The sequence below is a fragment of the Typopeltis vanoorti genome, chromosome 2 (genome assembly GCF_054136105.1).
Source record: "Typopeltis vanoorti isolate ZY-2024b chromosome 2, IOZ_Tvanoo_1.0, whole genome shotgun sequence".
In the NCBI taxonomy this organism is placed as follows: Eukaryota; Metazoa; Arthropoda; class Arachnida; order Uropygi; family Thelyphonidae; genus Typopeltis; species Typopeltis vanoorti.
This window is the reverse complement of record NC_143550.1, coordinates 78,751,980-78,779,383: the sequence shown is the minus strand read 5'-3', so window position 1 is coordinate 78,779,383 and position 27,404 is coordinate 78,751,980. Positions and strand designations below refer to the sequence as shown.

The 27,404-nt window shown below is 37.0% G+C and overlaps 1 protein-coding gene across 2 annotated transcripts in view; it reads right to left on the bottom strand.

Annotated features, from left to right (window-relative positions):
* LOC150109203 (coadhesin-like) overlaps nt 1-27,404 on the bottom strand; it is a 252,093-nt gene that overhangs the window by 98,065 nt on the left and 126,624 nt on the right. The window contains exons 6-7 of one of the 2 annotated variants that reach the window (XM_090406243.1): nt 17,501-17,686; nt 4,942-5,103 (exon numbers count right to left, since the gene is read on the bottom strand). In XM_090406243.1, the coding sequence (XP_090262369.1) occupies nt 4,942-5,103; nt 17,501-17,686 (348 nt within the window). The remainder of the gene's footprint in view (nt 1-4,941; nt 5,104-17,500; nt 17,687-27,404) is intronic. The other variant, XM_090406252.1, reaches the window with a different exon arrangement.

Sequence of the window (27,404 nt, the reverse complement as noted above, 5' to 3'; positions counted from 1 at the left end):
TTCAGTTGTTTGCTGATGAAGCAAAGTTTGGTAGTGCAATAAAAAATCAAGCTGATGTTGAGAGTTTGCAGGATGATTTAAATAAGCTTGCAAAATGGGCAAAAGGTAATGGATGTCAGTTCAATGTGGAGAAGTGTACAGTTATGCATTTTGGGATTAAAAGATTACCAGCTGTGTACTACATTGATGGGACAGTACTCCAAAAGATTGATGAGGTTAGGGACTTAGGGGTATTGGTGGATAGGGAGATGAAGTTCAGGGGACACATTACTAAGGTGTCCAAGATTGCAGATAGGATTACTTGGTTATTAAGGACCACACTAACATCCAGAGATAAACAGGTTATTATTCCCCTTTATAAAACGTTGATACTTCCACATTTGGATTACTGTGCTCAGGTCTGGTCACCTGGATTCCTTCGAGATGAGGAGGTTGTGGAGAGGGTTCAGAGGAGAGTGACTAACTTGGTGAGTGATGTAAAAAATGCTCCCTACATTGATAGATTGAGAGCTTGTGAATTGCAGAGGTTGGTTGATAGGGGAGAAGAGGGGGACATGATAGAAACATTTAAATTACTAAAAGGTTTTTATAAGATTGATGCAGGGGAAATGTTTCAGCTGTGTGACAGTGATTGAAGAACAAGAGGTCATCCCTGGAAATTAAAGGAAAAGTGTGGTTAACAAGGGTGTGAGAACGACGTTCTTCACCTGGAGGGTGGTGAATGAGTGGAATGCATTGCCTGACTCAGTTGTGAGTTCTTAGTCTGTAAACGAATTCAAGAAGAGATATATGATAGACATTGTTTTGATAGTTTGGGTCTCGCACGATGAGTCTACTGACTCCATGGAGATACCCGTAATAATAATAATAATCTTTATAATAGGTCTGTCTTCTAGTGGAGAACATTCTGTAGGAACATACGTGGATATGATTGTCAGTTTGGGGTTGGTATTTATGGTTATGAGGAGAATGTTTTCAGACACTTTTTAAATTGATGTTATTACTTTTTCTGCTAGTTTCTTCTTGAGCATTATTCCAATCCCTCCAGTACCATCATTGTTTGCTGAATTATAAATAAATCTCCATTTATTGTCAGCTGATGATGTTTCATTCACTTCATGATTGTCAGTTCTCCACCTATGTTCTTGTATACGTATAATGTCTATGCTGAATTTTTCTGCTCCACTAAGTAGCTCAAAAAATCTTCCAGTTTTCTTGAGTGCCCAAGTTTTAATAATAATAATTATTATAAATTTTAAAAAATGTAAAAATTGTTAATAATTAAATATAATAATAATAATTATAATTCATCTATCAGTTAGCATAAATTTGGAAAACAAATTACAGTATAAGCTGTATTAGAGGACAAAATCATCAAAGTTAATAAAAATCAATTGCTTAAGTTTTTATTTAATGTCTACACATTTAATTGAGCTACTTTTTTTAAAAAAAATTAAGTAAAGATGTTTGAATCGTGTTCGACTTTTTCATCTTGTCATGCATTTTGCAATAGTTGGCGATCACTTTATCAAGAATTCGGTGGACTTCGAAGCTTTGTTCCATATCAGAATCAGCATCAAACAAAATTTCTTTAGCATACTAAAGAGAGATAAATAACAAAAAGAGAATGTTACGACTAAGAAGCTAACTAGCTTCTTAGTCGTAACATTCTCTTTTTGTTCACGCTCCTTATCTTCTTCTTCATATGGATGCTGTTCTTCTAGTTGAAGGAGATCATTTTTGCTTACATTCCCATTCAGAGCATAACTGTTCTGGGAATTGAGCAAGTTTCTCACATGTTCATTATCCAGTTCATTAAATCCAAATTCTTTTCCAATTGTGCTGATTTCTTCAATAATGTTAGATCTTGGATTTTGTGCACGATAAGCTAACATAGGCTTGAGTTTAAAGTCACCTTGTGCATTGCCTCCTAATAAAAATGTAAGACGATCTTTTGATACTTTGTATCCTGGTTGAGATGTTTCAGTTTTAGCTAGAAAAGCTTTTGTTGGTTGGCATATGCTTCCAAAAGAGACCAATATCGTCTACATTGAATATTTGCTAATCTTAATAATCACCCTCCTGAATTATGCTTTGCAATTCTTCAGGAAACTTGACTGCAGAATCTTTATCAGTACCTAGCAAATTCCCCAGTTATTCTTATGTTATGCAGTTCATTTTGATTATTAAAACAGTCAAACCATCCTAAACTCACAGTAAAGTTTTTGCATTCCTTTTGAAATTTAGTCTCTTTCAATGAGGTAAAAATATTGAGAGCTTTTGCCTGAATATTCCCTGTAGTAAGAGGTATTCTTTTTTGGTTATAATCCTCAGTCTAGAGTGATAGAAGACTCTCCATCTCGAAGTAGCAACTTTTCCTTGTTCTTTGTATTCTTTGCTCTTATTTAATATAGTCCAAGGAAAAGTTGCTACTTCGAGACCTGGGATACAGTTGCTACTGTATCCCAGGTCTTGCACAATCATTGTATTACCTGCACCACTTTCATGTCTCTTAATAAATGACTTCCAGCTTTTCTGCTCGCTGAAGATTGGTGACAAAAAATTTAACGTAACGTAAAATTTTGCATAACATAAAAAAACATGTCAGCTAATTAATCACGCACTTAAAGCAAGAAATAGTATCATTTCACTCAATCACACTAATTGATCATCGTGCATATCGAATTCGCATTGAACGAAGTTTTCCTGTATAACAATTCAAATTTTAAAGATTATCCCTCAAAGTTACTACCACATTATTTACATATGCTAATACTTTATTTTCTTTCATAAATGAGGGAACTGTTATCCCTTGCATAGCATACGAATTGCAGCTTCCTGCAAAAAAAGTTCAAGAACTGATGTAAAGAGGCAATGGACATAGAGGACAGCCTTGCTTGACTCCATTCTGAATTTTGACAGGGTCTGTTTGAAACCCATTAACTAGGAGGTAGTTAACTATATTGGAATAATCTTGTTTAATGACATATAGCAGCCTTTTGCCCACATCAATTTACGAGAATGTGGAACAGAAAGATATGTTGGATATTATCAAATGTTCAAGTAAGATTCACCCAAGTACTGCCATTGGCTGTTTTTTCACATTAACTAGGGGAGTAAATTGTGTAGTAGAAACAAATTAAATTCTACTGCTCAGTCTGGAACTCAAAATACATATGTGCTTTTCATTAGGTATCTCATTCTTACTTTGAGCCTGTGTTGGTAATATGTTATAGTCGGTATTGGATCAAGAAATAAGCCTCCAGCTGTTGGTTAAGGTGCGATCTCTATTAGGATTTGGAATGAGAATTGTGTTGCTTGTTGCAAATACACTTAGTATGCAACCTGCTGAGAGAGAGAATTAAAGAATATAACTAGAATGAGAAGAATAAAATCCCAGGCCTCATGGTAAAGTTCTATTCCTAGACTTACATTTCTATTCATGATCTTGAAGTTTTTTTGTTTTTTTTTCTGGCATTCTTTATAGGATGTGGTAATTTCAGCTTCTGTTATAGTCTCTCAAGGGCCTCTTGAATATGAACGGAATTGAGGTCCTATCAGTGGGTGCCAGACCTAGTAAAATGCAGAAATCATATATTTTCCATATATATATATATATATTTATATTTTTTTTCCAAAATGGTGCATCATCTTATTATCAAAATAATGTGGATCAAAGATCATTGTAGAAAGTTTTGTCACTCAGTTAAAAGTAAATTATGCTTACAAGAAATTATGTTCTTTATTCCTTTACCAACATGTAAGCAAAGTTTGTATGTAAAGTATCTTCACAACTAGACTACTTCTATATGAAGGCTGTTGACTTCACATTGATTGTTTCATTATCCCAACTCCCTTGATGAAACCCAATAAAGGTTGAAACCTGTCTAGGTGACCTTTTCTATAATGCACAGCACACCCCCTTTCTAATATGTATATTGCTATGCATTATGGAAAGACTCACCTAACTACACTGGTTTCAACCTTTACTAAAGTCTCATCATGGGGCTGGGATACTAAGACAGTCAATGTGAAGTCACATCCTTTTATGTACAAGTAGTCTATTTGTGAAAATAGCATTTAATGTGGAGTCACAAAAATTCTCTTGCCATCATTTCACATCACACTCAGTTTGATGAACAACTTCATTAAAGCTTTCAATAAAGATGATAACTGTATTATGATATTACATCACTTATTCAAATTCTTAAGAATAAGTGATGTAAAAAGTAAGGAATATATTTGTTACTGATCCATAAATTTGTATATATGAGAAGAACAATCCTGTCAGTGCCATCTTAACTGATATACTGAAATAAAGCAGCACTTGAAAGCTGTTACTGTCAATTTTTAAGGCCTGTTGAAAGTGACCAGAGATCTTGTATTAGTATATTACAGACACCCAAAACAATGGGAATATATGTTTTTCAAAGAACCATGTTTTGCATCCATATTTGTTTTATTTTTTTAAAACTTAGGAGCTATCAATGATTAATCATTGATAGCTCCTAAGGTAGATAGTCCTTTGGTAGATAGTAAAGGTAGATAGTCCTTTGGGTTTGTAGAGGATATTTTTTGTATCCTCTACAAACCCAAATCATTATCTGGAATAATGATGCTCAAGCAAGAAGAACTTCAGTATGCTATACTTTTGCTGATCAAAGAAGTTAATCAAAGAAGTTAATCAAAGAAGCCACTAATAGCTTCTTTGAATATAAGCAGAAGACTTCATTGAAAACTCTTTAAACTGTAAGAAAGGTAAGTAAGAAGGCAATCTAAGCTAAAATTCCAAGTTTGTTGCTTAGTGTATTCACAAAAAATTCACTAATGATACTGGACTGCATAGTTTTCTAAATTATAGTATTATTATTGTTGTAGTATTTTACTATTATTTTTGTTATCAAATTTTATATTTTAATTTTGTAACATGACTTTTCATACCATAGCCCTCGAAATCATCATTTCGAATAACCCACTCAGTATTATCTTCTTCCCAACATGCCTTTCCCCCATGTCTAGGTGGAGGGTTATCACATTTTCTGGTTCTGTTGGCAGCAAGGTTATTACATGTCCATGGTGACCACTCTCCCCATTGTCCATCTGCTGCTTATCAAGAAATTGAAAAATAAATAAAAAGAGAACTCAGGTTTAAATCATTGTACTAGTTGTATATTTTTATTTATTTCCAGAGCTTTTATATTTTCTAGTACATAATTCTATTCACAGAGCTACTAAAAAAAAGTACTGATAATTTGTATTATTATGAAAAGCATCACTGAGAATTCATGATATTCATAAAGATTCAAATATCAATGTTAATGGCAGCTAAGGCAGAAGTAGTACCTTTTAGTATTACAAATGAAGCAAGATATGGTGTAATAAAAATAATGAAAATCATTTATGAAGAAGTGCAAAACTTTTCTTTAAAAAGTTACCAATTACATGTTAGCAATTGTTACTCTTTCATTGGGTGCATTAATGTGTACACTAAAGCAAATTGGAATAAAAAGTAAATAAATGGTAAATGAATAAATTACATTATTTATTAATGAAATGAATCATCAGTTTGCTGAATAAAAGAAGAGAGAAAGGGGGGAATGGAAGCATAAAGGGTCAGGGATACCAGTGAGAAGAATGAATGAAGCTGTGAGGAGTGTCATATTTGTAGATTCAATGATTCAGGGTGCAAGAGGAGTGCTTGCTTGCAAGAATGACAGAGAGTGTAGCAATGGCAATAAAGCAAGGTAAAAACATAGAAGAGATGATAGTGACAATTGGTATGAATGACCTGAGAGGTAGCATGAATTGTGTAACAAGAGATTTGAGATTGCTGTTAGGGAATGTGCAGCAGAAATGTGTGAGAGAGAGAAGATAGTGAGTGTGTTACCTCAGTATGATAATGCAGAGTGAAGGAGATGAGCATTAATAATGAATGAGATGCAGCGAGAATGTGAAGAGAGAGAGAGAGAGAGAGAGAGGTTGGAATATGCAGATGCTCGGAGTATATTTGGGATAGAAGAGGGAGGCTGTATGCAAAAGATGGATTGCATTAAACAAAGAAGGATACAGGTATTTAAATACACTTTGTTTTCTGCTCAAGTATATATGCTAAGGCAGGGAAACTAGAATTGCAAAGGTAGATAGTAGCAGAGACAGCCTCATGTGAGAATAGTGGCTTGAGAAATGAGAATTGTATACTATATTGTACAGCCAAATGAAGTCTTCAGAGACTAATAATAGTTATATGAATACTGACAATGCACTGGTTTTACTGTATACAAATACCAGAAGCACTAGGAATAAAGGAAGTGAGTTTGTAGAGTTGATTGAGTCAGTTTCTTCAAAGATTGTTGGTATCGGTGAAACTTGGTAAAGTTAGGATGTTCTGACAGGAGATAGAAATTTAAGGGTATAGCATTTTTTTAGCAGGACAGAGAAGGTAATGGTGGAGTGGTGCTCATGGTAAGAGATGAGTGGTGCCTTCTCAGGGTAGAGAATCAGAGGGAAAATGACAATAATGACTTTGAGAGTATATGTGCAAGGTAAATGTGGATAAGACAAGATATTTAGTGGGGTGCTGCTATAGACCATGAAATATAGATGATGATGATGAAGTAGGAAATGTTTAGGCAAATTAGTCTGGCAAGTGCTAAATGGACTTCAATATAAACTGGGTAGAGGAAGCCACATAGAGTGCAAAGGAAATGAATTTTTGGAATTCTAAGGACAACTGTCTTAAGTAGTATGTGATGGAGGGAATACGAAATCTGATTGTGTGAGAGAGATGTCATACTTGCTCCCAGCTTATGAGAGTGACCATGTAGTCCTGACTTGGGGAAATGAATAGGAATACAGAAGAAATTATTATTATTATTATTATTATTACCCAAGACCCCATGAAGTCAAAGACTAATCTAGGAGGTCCTTTTATCAAACACACACAGTTCATCATACCGTGCTTTAAACACACTCAAATTCTCTGCAGACACCACACTCTCAGGCAAGGTATTCCAATCATTCACAACTCTGCATGAAAAAAAATCTGCTTCTCACTCCCCTACTCACACCCTCCTTATACAGCTTCCAGGGATGACCTCTGGTTCTCCCCTGATCTCCCACTATTTTCTGTCAGCATTGATCCTATCAACCCTGAATAACTTGTAGGTCTCTATCATATCTCCCCTCCTCCTGTCTACCAGACTCTGCAAGTTGCATCTTCTCCATCCTTCCTCATACTCGACATTCCAGAGGTCAGAAACTACCTTAGTCAGTCGCCTCTGGACATTCTTCAACATCACTTCATCCTTCTGAAAACCAGGTGACCAAATCTGGGCACAACAGTCCATGTGTGGTCTAATCAAAGCCTTATATAATGGAACAAAAATCTCCCTACTTCTACAAGTCAGTGTCCTCCGCATCATTCCCAGAAGCCTTTGTGTTGTCTTCACAATTTTGGCTGTGTGTCCCCTAAATATCAGATCCTTATCCACTATCACCCCCAGATCTCTCATTTCCTCCACCTCCAACAAATTCTAAGGCAAATTAAATTATAAGCAGCTTTTTAACTATAATAAGCAAGAAGAATTTGAAGAAAGAGAGATCAGTAGTGTATAGGAGATGGTTAAGAAAGTATTGACAGCAGTCAGACTGTATACCTCACATGAAGAAGATATAGTGATTTTGAGTAAAATGGATGACTAGAGGAATCAAACAGGAATTGCAAATGAAAAAGGGGTTATGGAAAGCATATAAAGAAATAGGTGGAGAACAGTTACATGAGGAATATAAGGCTCCAGCTAGGAAGGTAACTAGTTTAGTAAAGAGAGAAAAATTAAAATATGAGAGGAGACCAGAATTAGAAGGGAAAATTATTGTTGATGGATTACTTTCAGACAGATATTTTTGTCAGGAGACAAAGGCAGATGACATAGTTCAGATATTTAATGATCCCTTTATTAGGGTGTTTCATCCTAGTAAAGTAGGCTTTACTAGGATGAAACACCCTAGTGAAGGATTAGAGGTGAGTGAAGGAGATGTATTCCAAATACCAAGTGCTCTAGACATCAGTAAGTTAAGGGTACTAGATGGGATTTCACCATGTGTTTTAAGGAAATATGCTAAGGAAATTACTATGCCATTAATTAACCTTGCAAGTTGAGGAGTGAAAGGAGGTTAAGACAGTGCTATTGCATAAGGGTGGGTGTAGAATGAAGGCATCAAAATATATACTGGTTTGTATTTTTTGAGTGATTGTTAAGATGGAAAAACTGTTTAAGAGCTTGTATACAGAATTAGGAAGATGAAGAGAATATTATTTATGTAGGTCAGCATGGATTTGTTAAGAGATGATCTTCTTTCAATAATGTGATATCCTTAATAAAGTAACCAGAGCAGTGGATGAGGGAAAAGCATAAACTGTTATTTTTCTGGAGTTTGCAAAGCATTTGATAAGGGTGTGTGTGTGTGTGTGTGTGTGTGTGTGTGTGTGACAAGATGATATTTAATTTGCAGTCTATGGGATTGTGATATCAGATTAGTAGATTGGATTGTAATCTGGCTTTATGAAAGATATCAGAGAATTGTATATATGCCTCACACAATACTGCCTCAAAACCACTGTCACTATTATCCTTTGCATCTTCACTTTGCATGGGCAGAACGTCTTTTCTATTACAAGCAGCACGCCATCTCCCTTTTTTTGCCTTTTCTATTTTAATGAAAAACATCAAGATGGCATCCAACCACATATAACTTATTCTGCTAATTTTTGAATGAAAGTTTGAAGTGCAACAGTTTTGACTCCTCTTATTTCTGGAAATTCTGGCATTCATATACAAACATAATATTTAATTTCTGCATCTATAACAAATCCCACTGATACTGACCATTCTTCTCTCTCTCTCTCTCTCTCTCTCATTACTCTTCCCATTGTCTTCTGTTTATGTAATAGAGTTCCATGTGATAGCCTGGTAAATACCTTTGCAAAGTACAGCAGTATCATTGTGTATCCATTTCCTTTATCCATCTCATTTGTCACTTTATTATAAAAATTAAGAAAATACTAAGGTATGATCTACCCTTCACAAAACTGTGTTGTCTCCATATAAGATTTCTAAATCACTTAGGGAATTGAAACAACGTAGATCCGAATATAAATTAAATTATACTTTAATAGATATTTCCGATATTTCGGCAATGTCACATTGCCATTTTCTAAAGGAACTTACAAAAAGGCAGGTGCACACAGGCACTAACAATACAGTAACTGAGAATGAAGATATGAAGCTATCGTTCTCCTAGAAGTCCTGATGGTGCCCTCTGGCGGGCTAAGTAGGCATTCTTGGCAGTTGGGCTGAAGGTCTGCTGATGTATGCCTCCCAAATTTGGGGCAGTCGAATACAACCAAATTTGTTGAGGTTTGGAGAGTTTCTAAGGGCAGAGGCTGATTCCATAAATAATCTTTCAAATTTATATTTGCTCCGGTGTATTATTGTTGCTTTCTTCCACCGTATTCTGTGGCGAGTATCCAGAGCATGGTCTGCAAGACCAGAATGGCTATACTTGTAAAACCGGATGTAGTCCTTGTGTTCAGAAATTCTGATGTTCGCTGTCCTGCCTGTTTGGCCAAAGTACGACAGTTTACAACTGCAAGGAACCTGGTATACACCAGGTAGGTCTAGGGGAAGTGGTTGGTCTTTGGTAGAGCGGATAAGGGATGCCAATTTTCTGTAAGGCCTGTAACAGGAGGTGAGGTCATGTTTTTTTAGAATTTTGGTAATTTTTTCTGAGGTGCCTCGGATGTAGGGAATGGTGATGGATTTAGAGTAATCTTTTTTGTGGAGGGGGAGGAGGGGGGCTGTGGTTTGTAGGTTATTAAAAAATATTAATATCAAATATTATTATTAATATCAAATATTTATTATTAAAATATTAATAAAAAAATAAAATATCAAATATTAAAACCAGCTTAGACACTTAGACAACTGTTTCTATCTAAGTGTCTAAGCTGGTTCATTATAGTAGGTGATGTGTGAAAGCCACTAGCAGCTATCTGTATACCCTGATGATGGATGGGATCCAACCTTTGCAGCTTATTCTGTCTTGCAGAACCATGGACTTGAGACCCATAATCCAGCTTGGAACATATAAGCACACTATAAAAATGAAGCAATGAAGATCAATCTGAACTCTATTCAATAGAAGACAGAGTGTGAAGGAGATTCAATGCTCACTTTCACTTTTCTCTTAGTTGACAAATGTGTGCAAGAAATGTAAGTTTTCTGTTAAAGATGAGTCCCAAGAACTTGGCTTCTGTTGCTACTGGAATAATAGTTCATCCCATTCTAATTCAGGATCTGGGTGAAGTGAGAGTATGGAACCATGTGATGTTCCAGTACTAGAGAGGAAATACGAGAGAGGAAACCTTCCACCATGACTCATAGTGAGTGATCAGTGAGCAAGTTGGTGATCCAGTTACAGAAGGTGAGAGGCAGACCACAGAATTGCAGTTTACTAAGTAGGCCCCTGTGCCAAACCTAATCAAATACTTTTGAGATGTTGAGAGTGACTACATGAGTTTCTCCAAATTTTTCCATTGCTTGAGTTGAGAGGTGAGTGGTGAGAGCTAAATGATTGGCTGTAGGTTGAGAGCAGTGGAAACGATGTTGCTGGTCAACTGATCAGTTGGTTGGGTCCCAGGTGGTGCAGAAGTTGGTTGCTGATGACCTTCTCCAAAATTTTAGAGAGAGAGAGAGAGAGAGAGAAGTGATAGCAATTGCACAAAAGTTTGTTAGTTGACTTTTATACCATTTCTTTGGAATGGATTGGATGTGGGCTTGTTTCCATATACTGTAGGGTAGAAGCTAGTTCAAAATGATAGACTGAAGAGGCGATACAGGATAGGTGTTAGTTCTTGGGCACACACACAGGTTAGTTCTTGACACAATATGTAGGATACTATCAGGACCAGATGCCTTGTTTGTGTTCAGGTTATTAAGGATTCTTTGGATTTCTTTCTACCAGAAGACTGTAGGTGACTTCAAGTGAGCAATTCTTGATAAGGTGGGGGAGAGAGGGAACTTTGCCCTAGTCACCAGAAGTGCAGGAATTGGAAGAGACGAGTGATGAGTAAGTCATCCTTATCTTTCGATGGGATGACCATGGTATTACCTAGATGTGACAGCAGATGAAACATGAGGGATGGGGGGAAGTTGCACCCAATGTCCTTGGCAAGGGATCAGAAGACTCAACTGCCATTTAGACAGGAGGCAAGTCTGCAGCATTTGGCTCTTTCAAATTCTGATTTGGATTTGTTAGTGTTGTGATTTTACAGATGTTGTGAGCTGCAATATAGGAAGAGTGAGCAGCAGAAGTTTTGATCTTGAAGTTTTGGCCACTCATAGTGTGCTGAGTTTTTTTTTTTTTTTTTTGCACTGCATTGGCACACTTTTTTGAGAACCAATGCTTGGATGGTAGCTGAGGATTTGATGCAGAAAGAGGGACGAAGATCTTCATTTCTGTGAAGATGATTGCTGTTAATGGTCTGAGCAGATGTTTGGATTGGGAAAATTGAAGCAGTAGTTGGACCATGTGAAGGAGGAGTCATGGAGATCATTTGATTTTGTATCCTTGTAATGCCAAAGAACTGGGACTGGGAACTGTTAAGTGAGGGTTGTTCCATTGCAAAGGAGAATTTTTTGATGTTGTGGTCCAAGTTACCAAAAGGAGAACCAACATCTACAATATATTTGGAAGGGATCTTTTAAGAAGAGATTGAGTGTTCGCAGATTAGAAGGAGGGCAAACTGTGATAGGCATCCCTGCCTTCTTGGTTAGTGAAACTGGAGAAGCCAATTCGAGTTATGGACAATGAGGTCCTCATGAATTATGACCTCACTATTAGAGTATTTTGGTTGCAGCTAAATCAAGCTTTAAAGAGAGATAGTTGAAGAAGAATGGTTAGAATGGTTATTGGAATTTGGGGAGCAAAGCAACAGATGATCGTGACAAGTTGGCTTGGTAAGGATATTATTTTGAGCTAAAGCAGATCAAGCAGAGGGATTTGAGGTTTTGCAAACTCTGACATGGGATGCCAGTTCTGATGAATGCACAATTCCCATCCTTGTGGTGTAAGAAACTGTGTAATGTGTAGTTTAGGCAGTTAAGGTGGACAGTGGTTGATGAGGTTGCCAGCTGGGGGTCTGTCAAGAGGAGAACCAACATCCAGAATTTGGAACTAGTAATTCTGATTAAAGGTTGTTCCATGTTTGAGATGAAGACCTTCATTTCTATGAGGATGATTGCTGCTATTGGTCTGAAAAGATGTTTGGATTGGAAAAACTGAAGCAGTAGTTGGACCATGTGAAGGAGGAGAAGTAGATCACTGTAGATGATGATGTGAATATTGGTGAAGTGGACACAGAACTTTTTTAAAAGAATTAATGTGAATTTTTGATTTTTTTTGTTGCATTTTAGCTATTTTTATGATTTTTTACTTTTTTTTTTGTGAAGAAATTTTATGATACACAGTAAAATCATGTTTCATTGAGTTGTAAACCATTCAATGTGGAAAGGGAAAGAGATAACAAAGAATATAGGCATGTAACAAGAGATGACAGACTTGCAAATATACTGTTCACACAGAGAGAAAACCCAGTCTCCCATCCACAAGTGGCCTTGACAGTTCCCCTGCAGCCACTTTACTTGGTCTGCTGTTAGTCACTAACTAGCAAAGTAAGTAGCATCAGAATTTGGCACTAGCTGACCAGGGAGCCAATGGATTTGTTACTAATCAGTTCGGTCTGATACACTAACCAGTAGCTGGTCTGAGGAACCATTTTACTGCTGTACCCTCAAGGGTATTGTCTGGGCCTCTACATGTCACTGAGGGAATTCACACTGTATATGAGTAGCAGGGGCTCCAGTTTCATTTAAGTGAGTGAAGGGATTTTATTGGATTAATATAGAGGGGATTATCAAAAAAAGTAGAAAGTGAGAAGAGAAGTGCCATAAGGCATCCTTGGAAGTTGTGTAAGAGTGTGGTGAAGAAAGGTATGAGGAGTAGAATTTTATAGATGGAGAATTGTTTGCAAATGTAACACATTTTTCCAGGATATGTTGTTAATGCAGGGTCAGCATGATAAATCTGCTATCAGTTGAATGAACCTCCCATCCCAGAATAAGTCAGCAGACTCTATGCAAGTGTGATGATGATGATGATAATAATATCAATAGACTCATTTCTCTCTCTCTCTCTCTCTCTCTCTCTCTCAGCTCCTATACATGCATGAACAGCACTAAAGTGTTAGAGATTCTACAATCTTCCATGTGTATGAAATTCATTAAAAACAATTATCAAAATAATTAATTAATTTGTTATACTTTCTACTAGTTTTGCATCTTAAAGTACAGAAGATTTAGAAGTTGTATACAGTCAGTAGCTTATGAATATCTTCTTCAGGAGAACTTTTTCTTGAGGAAAAAAAATGGCAAAATTTTTCTGGAGATCATGGAAGCCATGGATATGATGTGTTTGTTTTAGGAAAGACTTGAGGTAAATGTAAGCCAAAGAATAGCAAATAAATTTTGCATGGCAGTCTGGTGCTATTAGAGGTAGGAGGTGGTGTGAGATAAATCTTTCTCATCCCATTAAAGAATGATATTGAGATTGGAATTCAAAAACCACTAGGTATAAAAGAAGTTGCACCTGGTGGCCTTTGAAATGGACCAGGAAAAAAAAAATACTCAGTATATGACATAAATGAAATTTACTACAATGCAAGTCTACATTCCAGCCTGGTGGGCAGAGTGGTTAGCATATCTGCTCCCCAGCCAAAAGGCTACGGGTTCAAATCCCGCATGGGCATGGATGTTTGTGATTGTCTGTGGAAATACTGGTGGTGGTCGGTGATAGATGGTGTTGGTGTAGCTGCGGTCAGTTGGTGGATTGTGAGTGGTGGAGATACAGTTGTAGAGCAGATGCCCTCCCTCAATGAGTCTTTGGACTCCCTGGAGGTGACAAATACTAATACTACTACTACTACTACTAATAATAATAATAATAAAATCAGCAGCAGTTTCTTTTTTTACAGCTGACAAGGCTTTTAAGCAGATTGTTGGCCATGCTTTAAAAGTACCAAGTTGGCTCAGATTCCAGTAAGTTGCAAGCATTTGTATCATTAAGTTAGTTCAGCATTTTGTAAGCATATGCATCAGTATCCATGATTATAGTGTACTGTAATTTTCTTTAATGGCTTTCAACACTGCAATATTGCCATTGTGATGTATTGTTTTAAAGTCAACATGCCATTTATGAGATTTATTTCCGATTGATCATTTGACTTAAGTAGAATGTGTTTAAATGTGGATTAAATCTAGAGCATCTCTTGGTAGTTCTTAGTCCTTTTTCTATGTTTGCTATGATGTCACTCTTAGAGATATTGACTGCGGGAGTCAAAATTAAATGTTGTGCAGGATGTTTAATTTAGTATTTGCAAGGACATGTAATAAGAGATTAAACAAGACTATTTTAAGGATGGGATAAGTGCTTATCATAGTTTATTTTCTAACATAATTTTTGGAATTTTGTCTTGAGGTTGCTTTTGTTAGCTTCATCTACTGAAGAAACTTTCTTTGAAGATTTTGTTTATAGTGTTTTCACAAAGTTCAGTAGGTAGGGAGCTACCAATTCCAAATGGATTGAGTGTATGTTATTCAGTTTGGAATACGTCACAATATCACTTCTCAAGGAACGTATAAGTACTATTACGAAGTATTATTATTATTATTACCCCAAGATCCCATGGAGTCAAAGACACATCTAAGAGGTCCTTTTATCATACATACAGCTCATCATACCACACCTTAAACACACTCAAATTCTCTGCAGACACCACACTCTCAGGCAAGACATTCCAATCATTCACAACTCTGCATGCAAAAAACTTGTTTCTCACTCTCCGTTATATTCTCAAACAATCTGCTCATCATCCTTATCAAAAAACAGGAATCATAAAATGTTTAATCCAACAAGCTAGAACTAATTGTTCAACTTCTCATGAATTACAGAAAGAACTTTCAACTATTAAACATCACATGAAATTAAATGGCTCCTCTGAAAAAAGTACACAACATCTGTTCGATTCCTACAATCCAATCCAGAACAACAATGATTCAATACATCAAGTTCCAATTCCATATATTTCCAGGATTTCAGAACCAATTTCAAGAATTCTGAAGAAATATGATTTAACAACCACTTATTAACAAAATATCCACCTATTTCCCCCTCTTCTAAAGATAACGCCCAACTATGTCTCTGCCTGGTGTGTATATCAAATTCCTTGTAACTACAATCTGTCCTACTTTGGACAAACAGGATGCTCTATAGAAAAAAGAATTCAAGAACATCAATCATACATTCAGCACAACAAATCTGATAAGTCTGGATTGGCTCAGCACGGGATAGAGACAAACCACAACATCCTCTGGTCCAAGACTCGCCTTATACACAGATGTCACTATAAATTTGAATGCCTGTTTAAAGAAAGTGCTGAGGCCTTACTTCAATGCCCTAACTTGAATCGAAATGACTGTATTTCTTTATCAAAAATATGGGAAAGTTTAATCAGGATAACACATTAATTGTTTTTTTCAATTGAGACTGGTAATTCCTACATTAGTCTAATGTTATTTATAAATTAAGATTATTACATAAAATTGTGAATTAATACCTATAGTAATCATCACTCTGATGAAATTTTTCCTCTCTTTAATACTTAGCAATGTAACATCACGGGGCTCGTTCTACTTTTGAATGATCAATTGTTTGTATTCCACCTTGTTAAAAACTGTTCCTATGTAGCCACTGAAGACAGTCTGTTATTTTCAGACTGAAATATTTGGCAAATATTAAAATAATCTTGTGTTTACATGTCTATAATTCTTAGTAATTTCTTAATTTCTCACACATTAGATTAAAACTATGGAACTTCTCATTTTCCCCTATGATGTAAAACATTTTAACACACTATCTTTCATGTGTCAAAAATTATAGGAATTTATTACAGAAGGGATAATGATTTATTATTATTATTATTATCCTGACCTCTATGGAATCACAAGAATCATTGTGGTCAACAATGTCAACAATGCAAAGTCTATTGTACCACTCCTTAAACTTATCCACTGTTTGCATCTTCACCACCCGCTTAGGCAATGCATTCCATGCTCCTACCACTCCCCATGCAAAAAACTTACTTCTTATCCCTTTACTCACTACTTCCTTTTGTAACTTACAGGGATGGCCCTTGTCCTTGTTCCATCCCTTTGTTCTACCATATGAAAAATCTCCTCAGTGTTAATATAATAATAACCCTTCAACAATTTAAATGTCTCAATCATATTCTTCCCTTTGTCTTCTATTCACCAAACTATGACAGTCTGCATGCTCTCAGTCTATCCTCATAATCAACATTGTACAGTCCTGATATAATTTTTGTTACCTGTCTCTGCACCCTCTCTAAGGTTACCCTTCAAATACTGGTGAGTAACACTGGTGACTAGATCTGACACAGAAATCCAGATGTGGTCTGATCAAAGCTTTATATAATGGGACCACCACACTTTTATCTCTTGCAGTCAATGTTCTTCTCAACATTGCAGCAAATCCCTGATATGTCTTCATAACCTTTGCAATATGTCCTCTGAACTTCAAATTTCTATCAACAATCACAACACAATCCCTTGCTTCCTCCACGGCATCCAGCATAACTCCACCAAGCAATTGGAAGATCGATGGCACATTGCACCCTTCGATTGGAATAAGCCTAAGTTCGATTCTCATTGCGATGGGAGGAATCTTTATCTGGATGATTTCAATCGAAGGTGAGTTAGCCGATCTCATACAGAGGTAGCAGGGGTTTTTCTCCCAGAAACTCGGGTTTTTCATCCCACATACAGACAAATTGGCCCTTCAGAACACACGCAATTTACAGACAAAAAAATACTAGTTGTGGTAGTGGTGGAGGTGGGCAGTAGATGGCGTTGATGGAGATGATTCGTAGTAGAGGTTCGGTGTAGTAGTTGAGATAGTTGTAGGTGTCCTCCCGTGATGAGTCTTTCGACTCCTTGGAGGTGTCACAAATAATAATAATAATAATAATAAAGTAAGTATCAAGCATCCTCTCTGTGGATCCCTAATTTCAAACCTTTCATTTAGTTGCATTAAATTTATATTCCATTAATTTGCCTACCTTTCCAGCTTATTCAAATCCTATTGAACAGCCAAAACATCAGCAAGCACTATTACTAATTTCATATTCTAATTTGTCACTCATTATTTTAGCACTACTGTTCAGCTTAAAATTTCATACAGCAACCAGTAAAATTCAAACTAAACACTAACAAAAATATTATTTTCAATTTCATATAAATTAAAACTACTGTTTATTAATATAATATCATAAAACTGTACTTTTATATTTGTAAATTAAATTACTCACTTGGACAGTTAATTGGGTCAAAGCACATTAAGGCTTTGATAAAAGTACCTTGACACATCTTTCCACCATGCTGTGGATTAGGATTATCACAAGCTCGGAGCATATATTGGTAGCCTGAGCCATCACCAGAACAGTCAGGGGAAAAGCATTCTCCCCATTCACTCCATGCAGACCAGGAACCATGTACTAGATATAAAAAAATTAAAGTAATTATGATTTATTTCTCTTTCTAAATTTTGGAGGGATTTACAAATACATACTTTATCATCTCATTCCAGTATTGGTTTGGAATTAGAAATCTAGATGGAAAAGAAACAAGCTCCCTATACAATGGATTTTGTATAGGGAGCTTGTTATGGATTTTGTTATGTACAAAATATTGGATATTTTGTACATAACAGTAATGCTGAAATATATTCAAACAGAATGAAACGATTTTGCTTAATCCTCAGGACAAGAAAGTTACAGCTATTTCATTTTCATTGATCTGTAATAATTTTCTTAAGTTTCTACAGTCCAGATAACATCTGTAGCATAATTTTTCACTTGTAGAAAATGAAAAATACCATGGCTTAATAATTTTATAATAAAGTTAAATAATCTGCATTAACTACATCTGTTTTTAGTAATGATATTTATTATATAAGCTATTGCAGCAGTACTTTATTATATATGTTGTTATCTCATAAAAACATAAAACATATACTGTTATGTTGTTATTATGAAGTTGTTATGGTGTATTCTTCTTATTCTTTCCCAATTCCATTAGGAACATCCAATCAGTAAATGCTTTCCATCAATTTCTTAGCTATTGAATTCATTTATGTTTTCATTTTCTGATTTCAAAGTTAGGTTTGTCTCATGGGCTCACTTTAGTGAGTACGGGCATGGCAAACCTGCGATACCTGATGCTGGACCATGCCTTACTTCATGTAATATACATCTGTTATATTATCTGTAGACGGGTCCTCTACCCTTCTTTCTTTGCTTCTTTCTTCTCTTCTTGCTCATTACCCCCAATGCTATTAGAGTAATCGAGGGCTAGGGGTGAATCTTTCCTATCTTGCTATGTCATTTTGCTATTGCAGACACCGAATGGGGCAAACTAGTCCTAATAGATGCCGGTCCCAAGCCCAGATAAATGGAGAGGGTTGATGTCAGGAAGGGCATCTGGTCATAAAACTTCACTGCAGCTCTAGATATGATTAAACGAGTCGAAAAGAAAGTGATACAAAGGCTAGGGCCCTTGTATCACTTCCTTCCTTCACTTCCGCTCCCTTAGGAGTGGAAGAGAAGGAAGCCATAAAGAGCATGAAGAATGGAAAATCAGTGGGCCCTGACAGGATCCCAGTGGAGGCATGGAAGGCACTGGGGGGGAAGAAGGAATTGACCTGCTGTGGGACCTGTTAATAAAAGTTTGTCAACAGGAAAATATATCCAAGGAATGGAGGGAAAGTACTCTTGTCCCCATCTACAAGAGTAAAGGGGATGCACAAGACTGTAAGAATTACAGAGGAATAAAGTTGATGTCCTGCACAATGAAAATCCTAGAGAGGGTTCTTGATGGAAGAATGAGGAAGGAGGTGGAGATTGCAAAAGAGCAATTTGGCTTCATGCTTGGTCAATCGATGACATATGCTATCTTTGGGTATGACAGATAATGGAAAAGTTTCGAGAGAAGCAACGGGAGCTACATCTGGTATTTATTGATCTGGAGAAAGCGTATGATAGAGTGCCAAGGCAAGAAGTCTGGAGGTGTCTGAGGAAGAAGAAAGTACCAGAGAAACATATCAGATTGGTGCAGGAGATGTGCAGGAATGTGAAGACAAGAGTTCAAACCTGCCTGGGAGAGACAGAAAGTTTTTCCAGTGACAGTTGGCTTGCATCAAGGGTCAGCATTAAGTCCGTTCCTGTTTAATATTGTGATGGAGGTGGTGACAGAGGAAGTGAGAGAAGACGTGCCTTGGATTATGTTGTATGCAGATGACATCTTGCTGTGTGTAGATTCAAGAGAAGAAGCGGAAACTAAACTGGAAAGATGGAGAAAAGTACTGGAAGAGGGAGAGGTATGAGACTGAGCAGAAGTAAGACAGAGTATATGTGTTGCGCAGTGGGCGGTGGCCAGGAGACAGATCTGGAGCTGGAAGGAAATGTCATCAGGAAGGTGAGAGACTTTAGATACTTAGGTTCAACAGTGGAAGAAGATGGAGGAGCTGAGAAGGAAGTGGGATGCAGGATACAAGCAGGATGGAGGAAGTGGAGAGAGATGGCTGGAGTGCTATGTGATAAGACGGCGCTGATCAAACTAAAAGGTAAAATCTACAGGACAGTAGTGAGACCAGCTATGACGTATGCTTTGGAAACTGTGGCCCTGAGGAAAAATATCACCTGAGGATCATCTGAGAAATGACTATATAATGGGAATGGTGAAAGTTACGAACTTGGGAGCAAAGATACAGGAGGCAAGGTTGAGATGGTTTGGCCATGTGATGAAGAGGGAGGAAGAGTATATGGGAAGAAAGGTCATGCAGATGGATGTGCAGGGGAAGACGAAGTGCAGACGGCCAAAGAAGAGATGGAGGTAGATGGTGGAGGAGGACTTGAGGATGAAGAACTTGGATGTGGCTACAGCCCAAGACACGAAGTTGTGGAGGAGATTCACCACAAACAGCGAACTTACTTAAGTGGGAAAAGCTGCAGAAGAAGAAGAAGAAGAAAGTTAGGTTTGTGATTTGTTCTTTTCCAGAGGTCTTCATCATTAATAATTTGAGGCCACCATATTCGAATATGGTAACCCCACAGACATTGGTTTGTGACTGCTTGTCTCTTTGTATTTCCTTTGAAATTAGCCATGTTTCACACCCATATAAAATAACTAAATTAATACATGCATTAAAATCATTTTTTTATCTGTGTGAATATTTTTCACTTCCCATAATCTTATAACACAGTATATAAAGTTTTTGCCTTTTGAATCCTTATTTTGAATCCTCGAACCCTGCATGACCTTGGTGGGGTACTGTTTATGATAAGTGACGACCTATGTCCTCTAAAAGTGGAGGCTTTGGAAGGCAGTGAGACAAATGATTTTGAGAGCATATGGTGTGAGGTAGAGGTGGGCAAGACAGGATATTTAGTGGGGTGTTGCTACAGACCGAGGAGCACAGAGGACAGGGACCAGGAGATGTTTAGACAGTTAAGTTTGGCAAGTGCAAGAAGAATGATTGTTATGGGTGATTTTAACTACAATAGTATAAATTGGAGAGAGGAAGATGAATGTAGCAATAGGGGAATGGAATTTCTAGAATTCTTGAGGGACAAATGTCTTAGGCAACATGTAACAGAGGGAACAAGAGGTTCAAGAGTTTTGGATTTGGTTATAGCATCAGAAGAGTTGATAATAACTGAGATGACATCTCTCCCACCAGTTGGAGAGAGTGACCATATGGTTTTGACTTGGAAAATGAATAGACATGCAGGAGTATCAAAAAGACGGGAACTTATGTGGAATTATAAAGCAGGTGATTGTAATAGTCTTAGACGTCAACTTCGGGAAGTTTCATGGAGGGAGGAATTGGAAGCCGGAATATCATTAGTGTGTGGGAAATTGTGAAAGAATATTTGTTAGCAGCAATGGTAAGTTGTATACCACAAGTGAAGAAGAGGACACAATTTGGAGTAAAGTGGATGACAAACAATATTAAACAGCAACTGCATGCAAAAAAGAGGCTATGGAAGAGATATAAGGAGACAGGTGAAGAGATGCATGAAGAATATAAGACACAGGCCAGAGGAGTGACTAATGTGGTAAGCAAAGCGAAACTGGAATATGAGAGGAGATTGGCCCTAAGATCCAAAGAAAATCCTATGGAATTTTTTAGCTATGTGGCCAGTAAGAGAAGAAATGACTGTGGAAGAATGATATTGTGGGATAAAAATGGGAACAGAGTGACTGATGCAGAGGACATAGTGGAATTGTTCAATGAACACTTTATTGGAGTATTTCATCCTGGAGGAGTCAGTTTTAATGCTAGAGGGATAGGGCAGGTTCGAGGTTTAGAGGTACAGGATGAGAGTGTGTTTCAGATACTGAGTACTCTGGATGTCAGTAAAGCTTTGGGACTGGATGGTATTTCACCATGAGTTTTGAGAGAATATGCTAGGGAACTGACAGTGCCTTTAACCTGGCTTTTCAATGAAATTCTGGCTGTGGGAAAGGTGCCCAGGGAATGGAAGGAAGGTAAGATAGTGCCATTGCATAAGGGTGGTAACAGACTGGAAGTGTCTAATTATAGGCCAGTGTGTGTGTCATCAGTAGTTGTTAAGATCTTGGAGAAAGTAGTGAGGGACTGTATACAGCATTAGGCAGATGAGGGTAATGTTATCTGTGAGAGTCAACATGGATTTGTGAAAGGGCGCTCTTATTTTAGCAATATGCTAGCCTTTTATAATAAAGTTACAAGAACATTAGATGAGGGAAAGGCATATAATGAAATTTTCTTAGACTTAGCAAAGGCATTTGACATGGTGCCACATGATAAGCTGATATTTAAGTTGCAGCACATGGGTCTGGATGTCAGATTGGTCAATTGGATTCAAGATTGGCTGTCTGATAGGTATCAGAGAGTTGTGTATGGTGGAGCAGTTTCAAGGAGACAGAGGGTTACAAGTGGGGTCCCACAGGGCTCAGTACTAGGACCTATATTGTTTAACCTTTATATCAATGACACTGCCAGTGGATTGCAAGGGATATTCAGTTGTTTGCGGATGATGCGAAGCTGGGAAGGATTATTAGTAATAGTGCAAATGTGATAGTTCTGCAAGTGGATATGAATAAGATAGACAGATGGGCAAATGAATGGGGGATGTCAGTTTAATGCAGCAAAATGTAAGGTCTTGAGGTTTGGGAAACATCGATGGGGACACTGCATACTCTATGGATGGAGTTATACTAGAGGAATGGGGGGGAGACAAGAGATCTGGGGTTGATGATTGATAGCAACCTGAAATTTAGGGGACATATTGCAAAGTTGGTGAAGGTAACACAGAGGATTGCTGCAATTATGAGAAGGAGACTGACCTGCAGAGATAAAAGTGTTATCATTCCGTTGTATGAGTCTCTGATCAGACCACACTTAGACTATTGTTCTCAGATTTGGTACCAAGGATTTGAAGGGGATAAATTTGAAGGGGACTGTGAAAAGGGTACAAAGACAGATGACAAAGATGGTTTCAGGACTGTACAATTTTGGTTATGAGGGTCGGCTGAGGGAATGTGGACTGCAGAGTCTGGTGGATAGAAGAAGGAGAGGTGATATGATTGAGACTTTTAAATTGTGGAGAGGTGGTTACAGGGTTGACACTGGGGAGCTCTTTTGCTTGGTTGAACAGCGGGAAGGAGTGATGACAAGAGGCCATCCCTGGAAGTTACGAAAGGAAACTGTGAGCAAGAGGGTGAGGAGTGGTTTCTTTGCATGGAGGGTGGTTGAACCATGGAATGCATTGCCTGATGGAGTGGTGAGAGCGAGAACGGTCAATGAGTTTAAGGAGTGTTATGATAGACTTTGTGTTTCTTAGGGGGGGGGGGACTTGCCCTCGATGAGCCTTGCAGACTTTATGTTCTTAGGAAGGACCTCCTACGATGAGTCTTTTGACTCCATGGAGGCCTGAATAAAATAATAATAATAATAATAATGATAATAATAATTATATCAACATCCCTACCTACTTCTCCTTCTGTAGATAAAAACACTTATGAGATATGTTGTACAATTTGAAATAGTTTCAATTTTTTCACTTTCAGTGTACTTGGTATATTGTTATTCACAGTGAGTTTCATTTCTTGTGTTTTTATTATTTTATTATTATATGGGGTATCTTTATGGAGTCAAAAGACTCATTCTTACAATTATTTACATAATACCATCATACCTCTACTTAAATTCACCATCAGTACAGTTTGCAATTACCTCTGGAAATCCATTTCACTCATTCACCACTCTCCAAGCAAAAAAATCTAGTCCAACACGCTCTTACTAACCACGCTTTTACACAAGTTCCAGGGGTGATCATGGGTTTTGTTTGTATTTCTGTATATATCAAGCATCTTTGTCACATTCCAGATACATTTTGAATATCCTTTCCTTTAGTGTTATACAGTGATCAGCATTCATTTCAGTAAAATTATGTCAACTACAACCGTGTTAGGAATTCCTAACACGGTTGTAGTTGACATAATTTTACTGAAATGAATATTTTGAATATGTTGCAACAAAGAACCATCATGCTACACCTGGCATTGAAATTTATTATAACGTCTCTTTATGAGTTTTATTGTCTTGTGGCATTCCTTTATTTTGAAGTCACTCCATACACAATTTATGGCAAATGGAACAAAAGGTTTTTTCATAGTCTATAAATAGCAGAGACGTCGTGAGAAATTTTGGCGCCTATGGCCAGGAAAGAAAATTGCGCCATTCTAAAAAAAAACTTTAAAAATCTAAATTTTTGAGCCTATGTAAAATTAGCATATATAAAGGAAAAGTAAATTCATAAAACTGTTCAATTATTATTCTTAAGGTGTTAATGTGATCTATACATGATTTATTTGGCACAGAACCATACTTCTGTCTTCTCATATTCTAATCTATAACATTAAAGATTCTTGAAAGCATAATCTTGAAAAAAATTTTATTAATAATACATACTATGTTCCAGTTCAATTATTACAATTTCCTAGATCTCTTTTCTTGGATCTGTTTACTATTATCCCTGTATTCTAGGGAATGTCTCTTTTCAACATGTCTTGGAATAGAGCATATCTGTAGAGAAATTTCAGGTACAGAATACTGTTTTACACACACACACACCATGGTGTTCCATATTATTCAATGTTGTGATGTCAGTTTTCAGAACTTCTTTAGTGATGCTTTGATGTCCTGCAACTTTTCTATTTCTAATTTTATTGGGCTAGTATCAATTGCTAATCCATCTACTCCTTTTATTTATATTTGCATTCTATCACTGCTATTTTTCAAGGATGACTGAAGTGTTATCTCCACATTTCCAGTTGTCCTACTGGTGATACCAGAATTTTTTCATTTAGTTCTATTAGTTTCTTCATTGGACATTTGTTTACACATCTTTTTCAGAAAGTCTTCTTATAATACTATATATAACTTTCTACTATTATACTTATTATTATTATTATTCAGGCCTCCATGGAGTCAAAAGACTCATCGTGGCAGGTCCTTCCTGGGAAACACAAAGCCTATAATACCACTCCTTGAACTCACTGACCATTTTTGCTCTCACCACTTTATGAAGCAATGCATTCCATGGGTCAACCACTCTTCATGAAAAGAAATCACTCCTCACCCTCTTGCTCACAGCTTCCTTTCATAACTTCCAGGAATAGCCCTTTGTCATTGCTCCTTCCCACTGTTCAACCAAGCAAAAGAACTCCCCAGTGTCAGCCCTGTAACTACCTATCAACAGTTTAAAATTCTCAATCATATCACCTCTCTTTCTTCTATCTACCAAACTCTGCAGTCCACATTCCCTCAGCTGATCCTCATAACTAACTTTGTACAGTCCTGAAACCATCCTTGTTATCTGCCTATATACCTTTCCACGGTTAATTTATCCCCTTCAATTCCTGAGGACCAAATTTGAGAACAATAGTCTAAGTGAAAGGGACGCAGGTCAGCATCCCTTTCAGTATTGCAGCAATCCTCTGAGTTACCTTCACCACCTTTGCAATACGTTCCCTGAATTTCAGTTTTCTATCAATCATCACCCTCAGATTCTCTTGTCTCCGCTACTTCCTCCAGTACATTTTGCTGCATTAAACTGCTACCCCCCATTCATTCGCCCATCTGTCTAGTTTATTCAAATCCTCTTGCAGGGCTGCTGCATCTGCACTATTACTAATAACACTTCCCAGCTTCACATCATTGCAAAAAACTGAATACCCCCTGCAATCCATTGACAATGTCATTGATATAAATTTTAAACAATACAGGTACCAATACTAAGCTCTGTAGGGATCCCACTTGTGACCTGTTGCCTCCTTGATATTGCTTCACCATACACAACCCTCCGATACCTATCAGACAGCCAATCCTGAATCCAGTTGACTAACCTGACCTCTAAACCCATGTACTGCAACTTAAATATCAGCTTATCATGTGGCACTCTGTCAAATGCCTTTGCAAAATTAAAAAAAAATGGCAGTATATACCTTTCCCTCATCAACTGCTCTTGTCACTTTATTATAAAAGGCAATCATATTGCTAAAGCAAGCATGACCCTTATCAAATCCATGTTGATTCTCCCAGATAACATTATCCTCATCTGCACAACACTGTATGTGGTCCCTCACTAATTTCTCCAAGACCTTAACAACTACTGATGAAACACAAACTGGCCTATAATTAGACACATTGGGTTGGCTACCACCCTTATGCAATGCCACTATCTTACTTTGTTTCCATTCCTTGGATACCTTCCTTTCCATAGCCAGACTTTCACTGAAAAGCCAGGTCAACAGAGCTGTTAGTTCTTAGCACACACTCTCTCAAAACCCATGGTGAAATACCATCCAGTCCCACAGCTTTACTGATAACCAGGGTACACAGTATTTGGAACACACTCTCCTCTTGCACCTCTAAACCTCGAACCTGCCCTATCCCCCTAGTATTAAAACTTAATTCTCCAGAATGAAATACTTGAATAAAATGTTTATTGAACAACTCCACTATGTCCTCTGCATCACTCTATTCCCATTTTTATCTCACAATGTTATTCTTCCACAATTATTTCTCCTCCTACTGGCCACATAGCTAAAACATTCCCTAGAATTTTCTTTGGATCTTAGTGCCAATCTCTTCTCATATTCCAGTTTCGCCTTCCTTCCATATCTGCTCTCCACCCCTCTCCTTATATTTCTTCCATATTTCTATCAAATTATGTCCTCTTATTCACTCGTGGAATACAGCTTACTATTGCTGCTAACAAATATTCCTTCATAATTTCCCAAGCACTAATGATATCCTGGCCTTCCAATTCTGCCCTCCATGGAACTGCCCCCCAAGTTGATATCTAAGACTATTATAATCACCTGCCTTATAATTCCGTATACGTTCCCTTTTCTTTGATAATCCTGCATGTCTATTCATCTTCTAAGTCAAAGCCACATGGTCACTCTTGTTATCCTCAATGCCAGTTCTACAAACCAATGCTGTTTATGTTTTCTAGCACTTCTTTTAACTTTTTTATTTAAACTATTATATTTACCAAATTTAAGTTGCTTTTCTTCTCGGAGTGGATTTCTTGCACATATAATTTCACCTTTTTTTTTTCATCCAATAGTCTCCAAGTTTGCATAACTTTATTTATTTTTATTTTTTACTGTCTTCCATCTAATCTCTATATCATCGTTCTTTGTATTCCCTTCTGCATCCAATATCTATATTTTCCTTTATTTGAAGCTCCTACAGACTTCTATTAATGTTTTTGCCTGTATACTTTTTCAAATACATAAATGCATAGGTCCAATCATTAGATGATGATATGATTCAATATCAGTATTTCATTTCTTCTGGACATCTAATAACATTCGCCTATACTTTTGGCTGATGGCAATATGATCTATTCAATTCTGTGTTTTGTTCTCCAGCGACAGCCAGGTTACTTTATGTATTCTCTCATGCTAGAAGATTCTGCCACCTATTACTAAATTATATTTACCACACAGTTCCACCAATAATTCACCATTTACATTTATCTTTCCCAAATCATGCTTACCCATTATATTCTTCAGTCATTCATTATTTGTACTAATTTAGCATTAAAGTATCACCAAGAGAAATATATTGTCTCTACCATACATCATCATCATCAA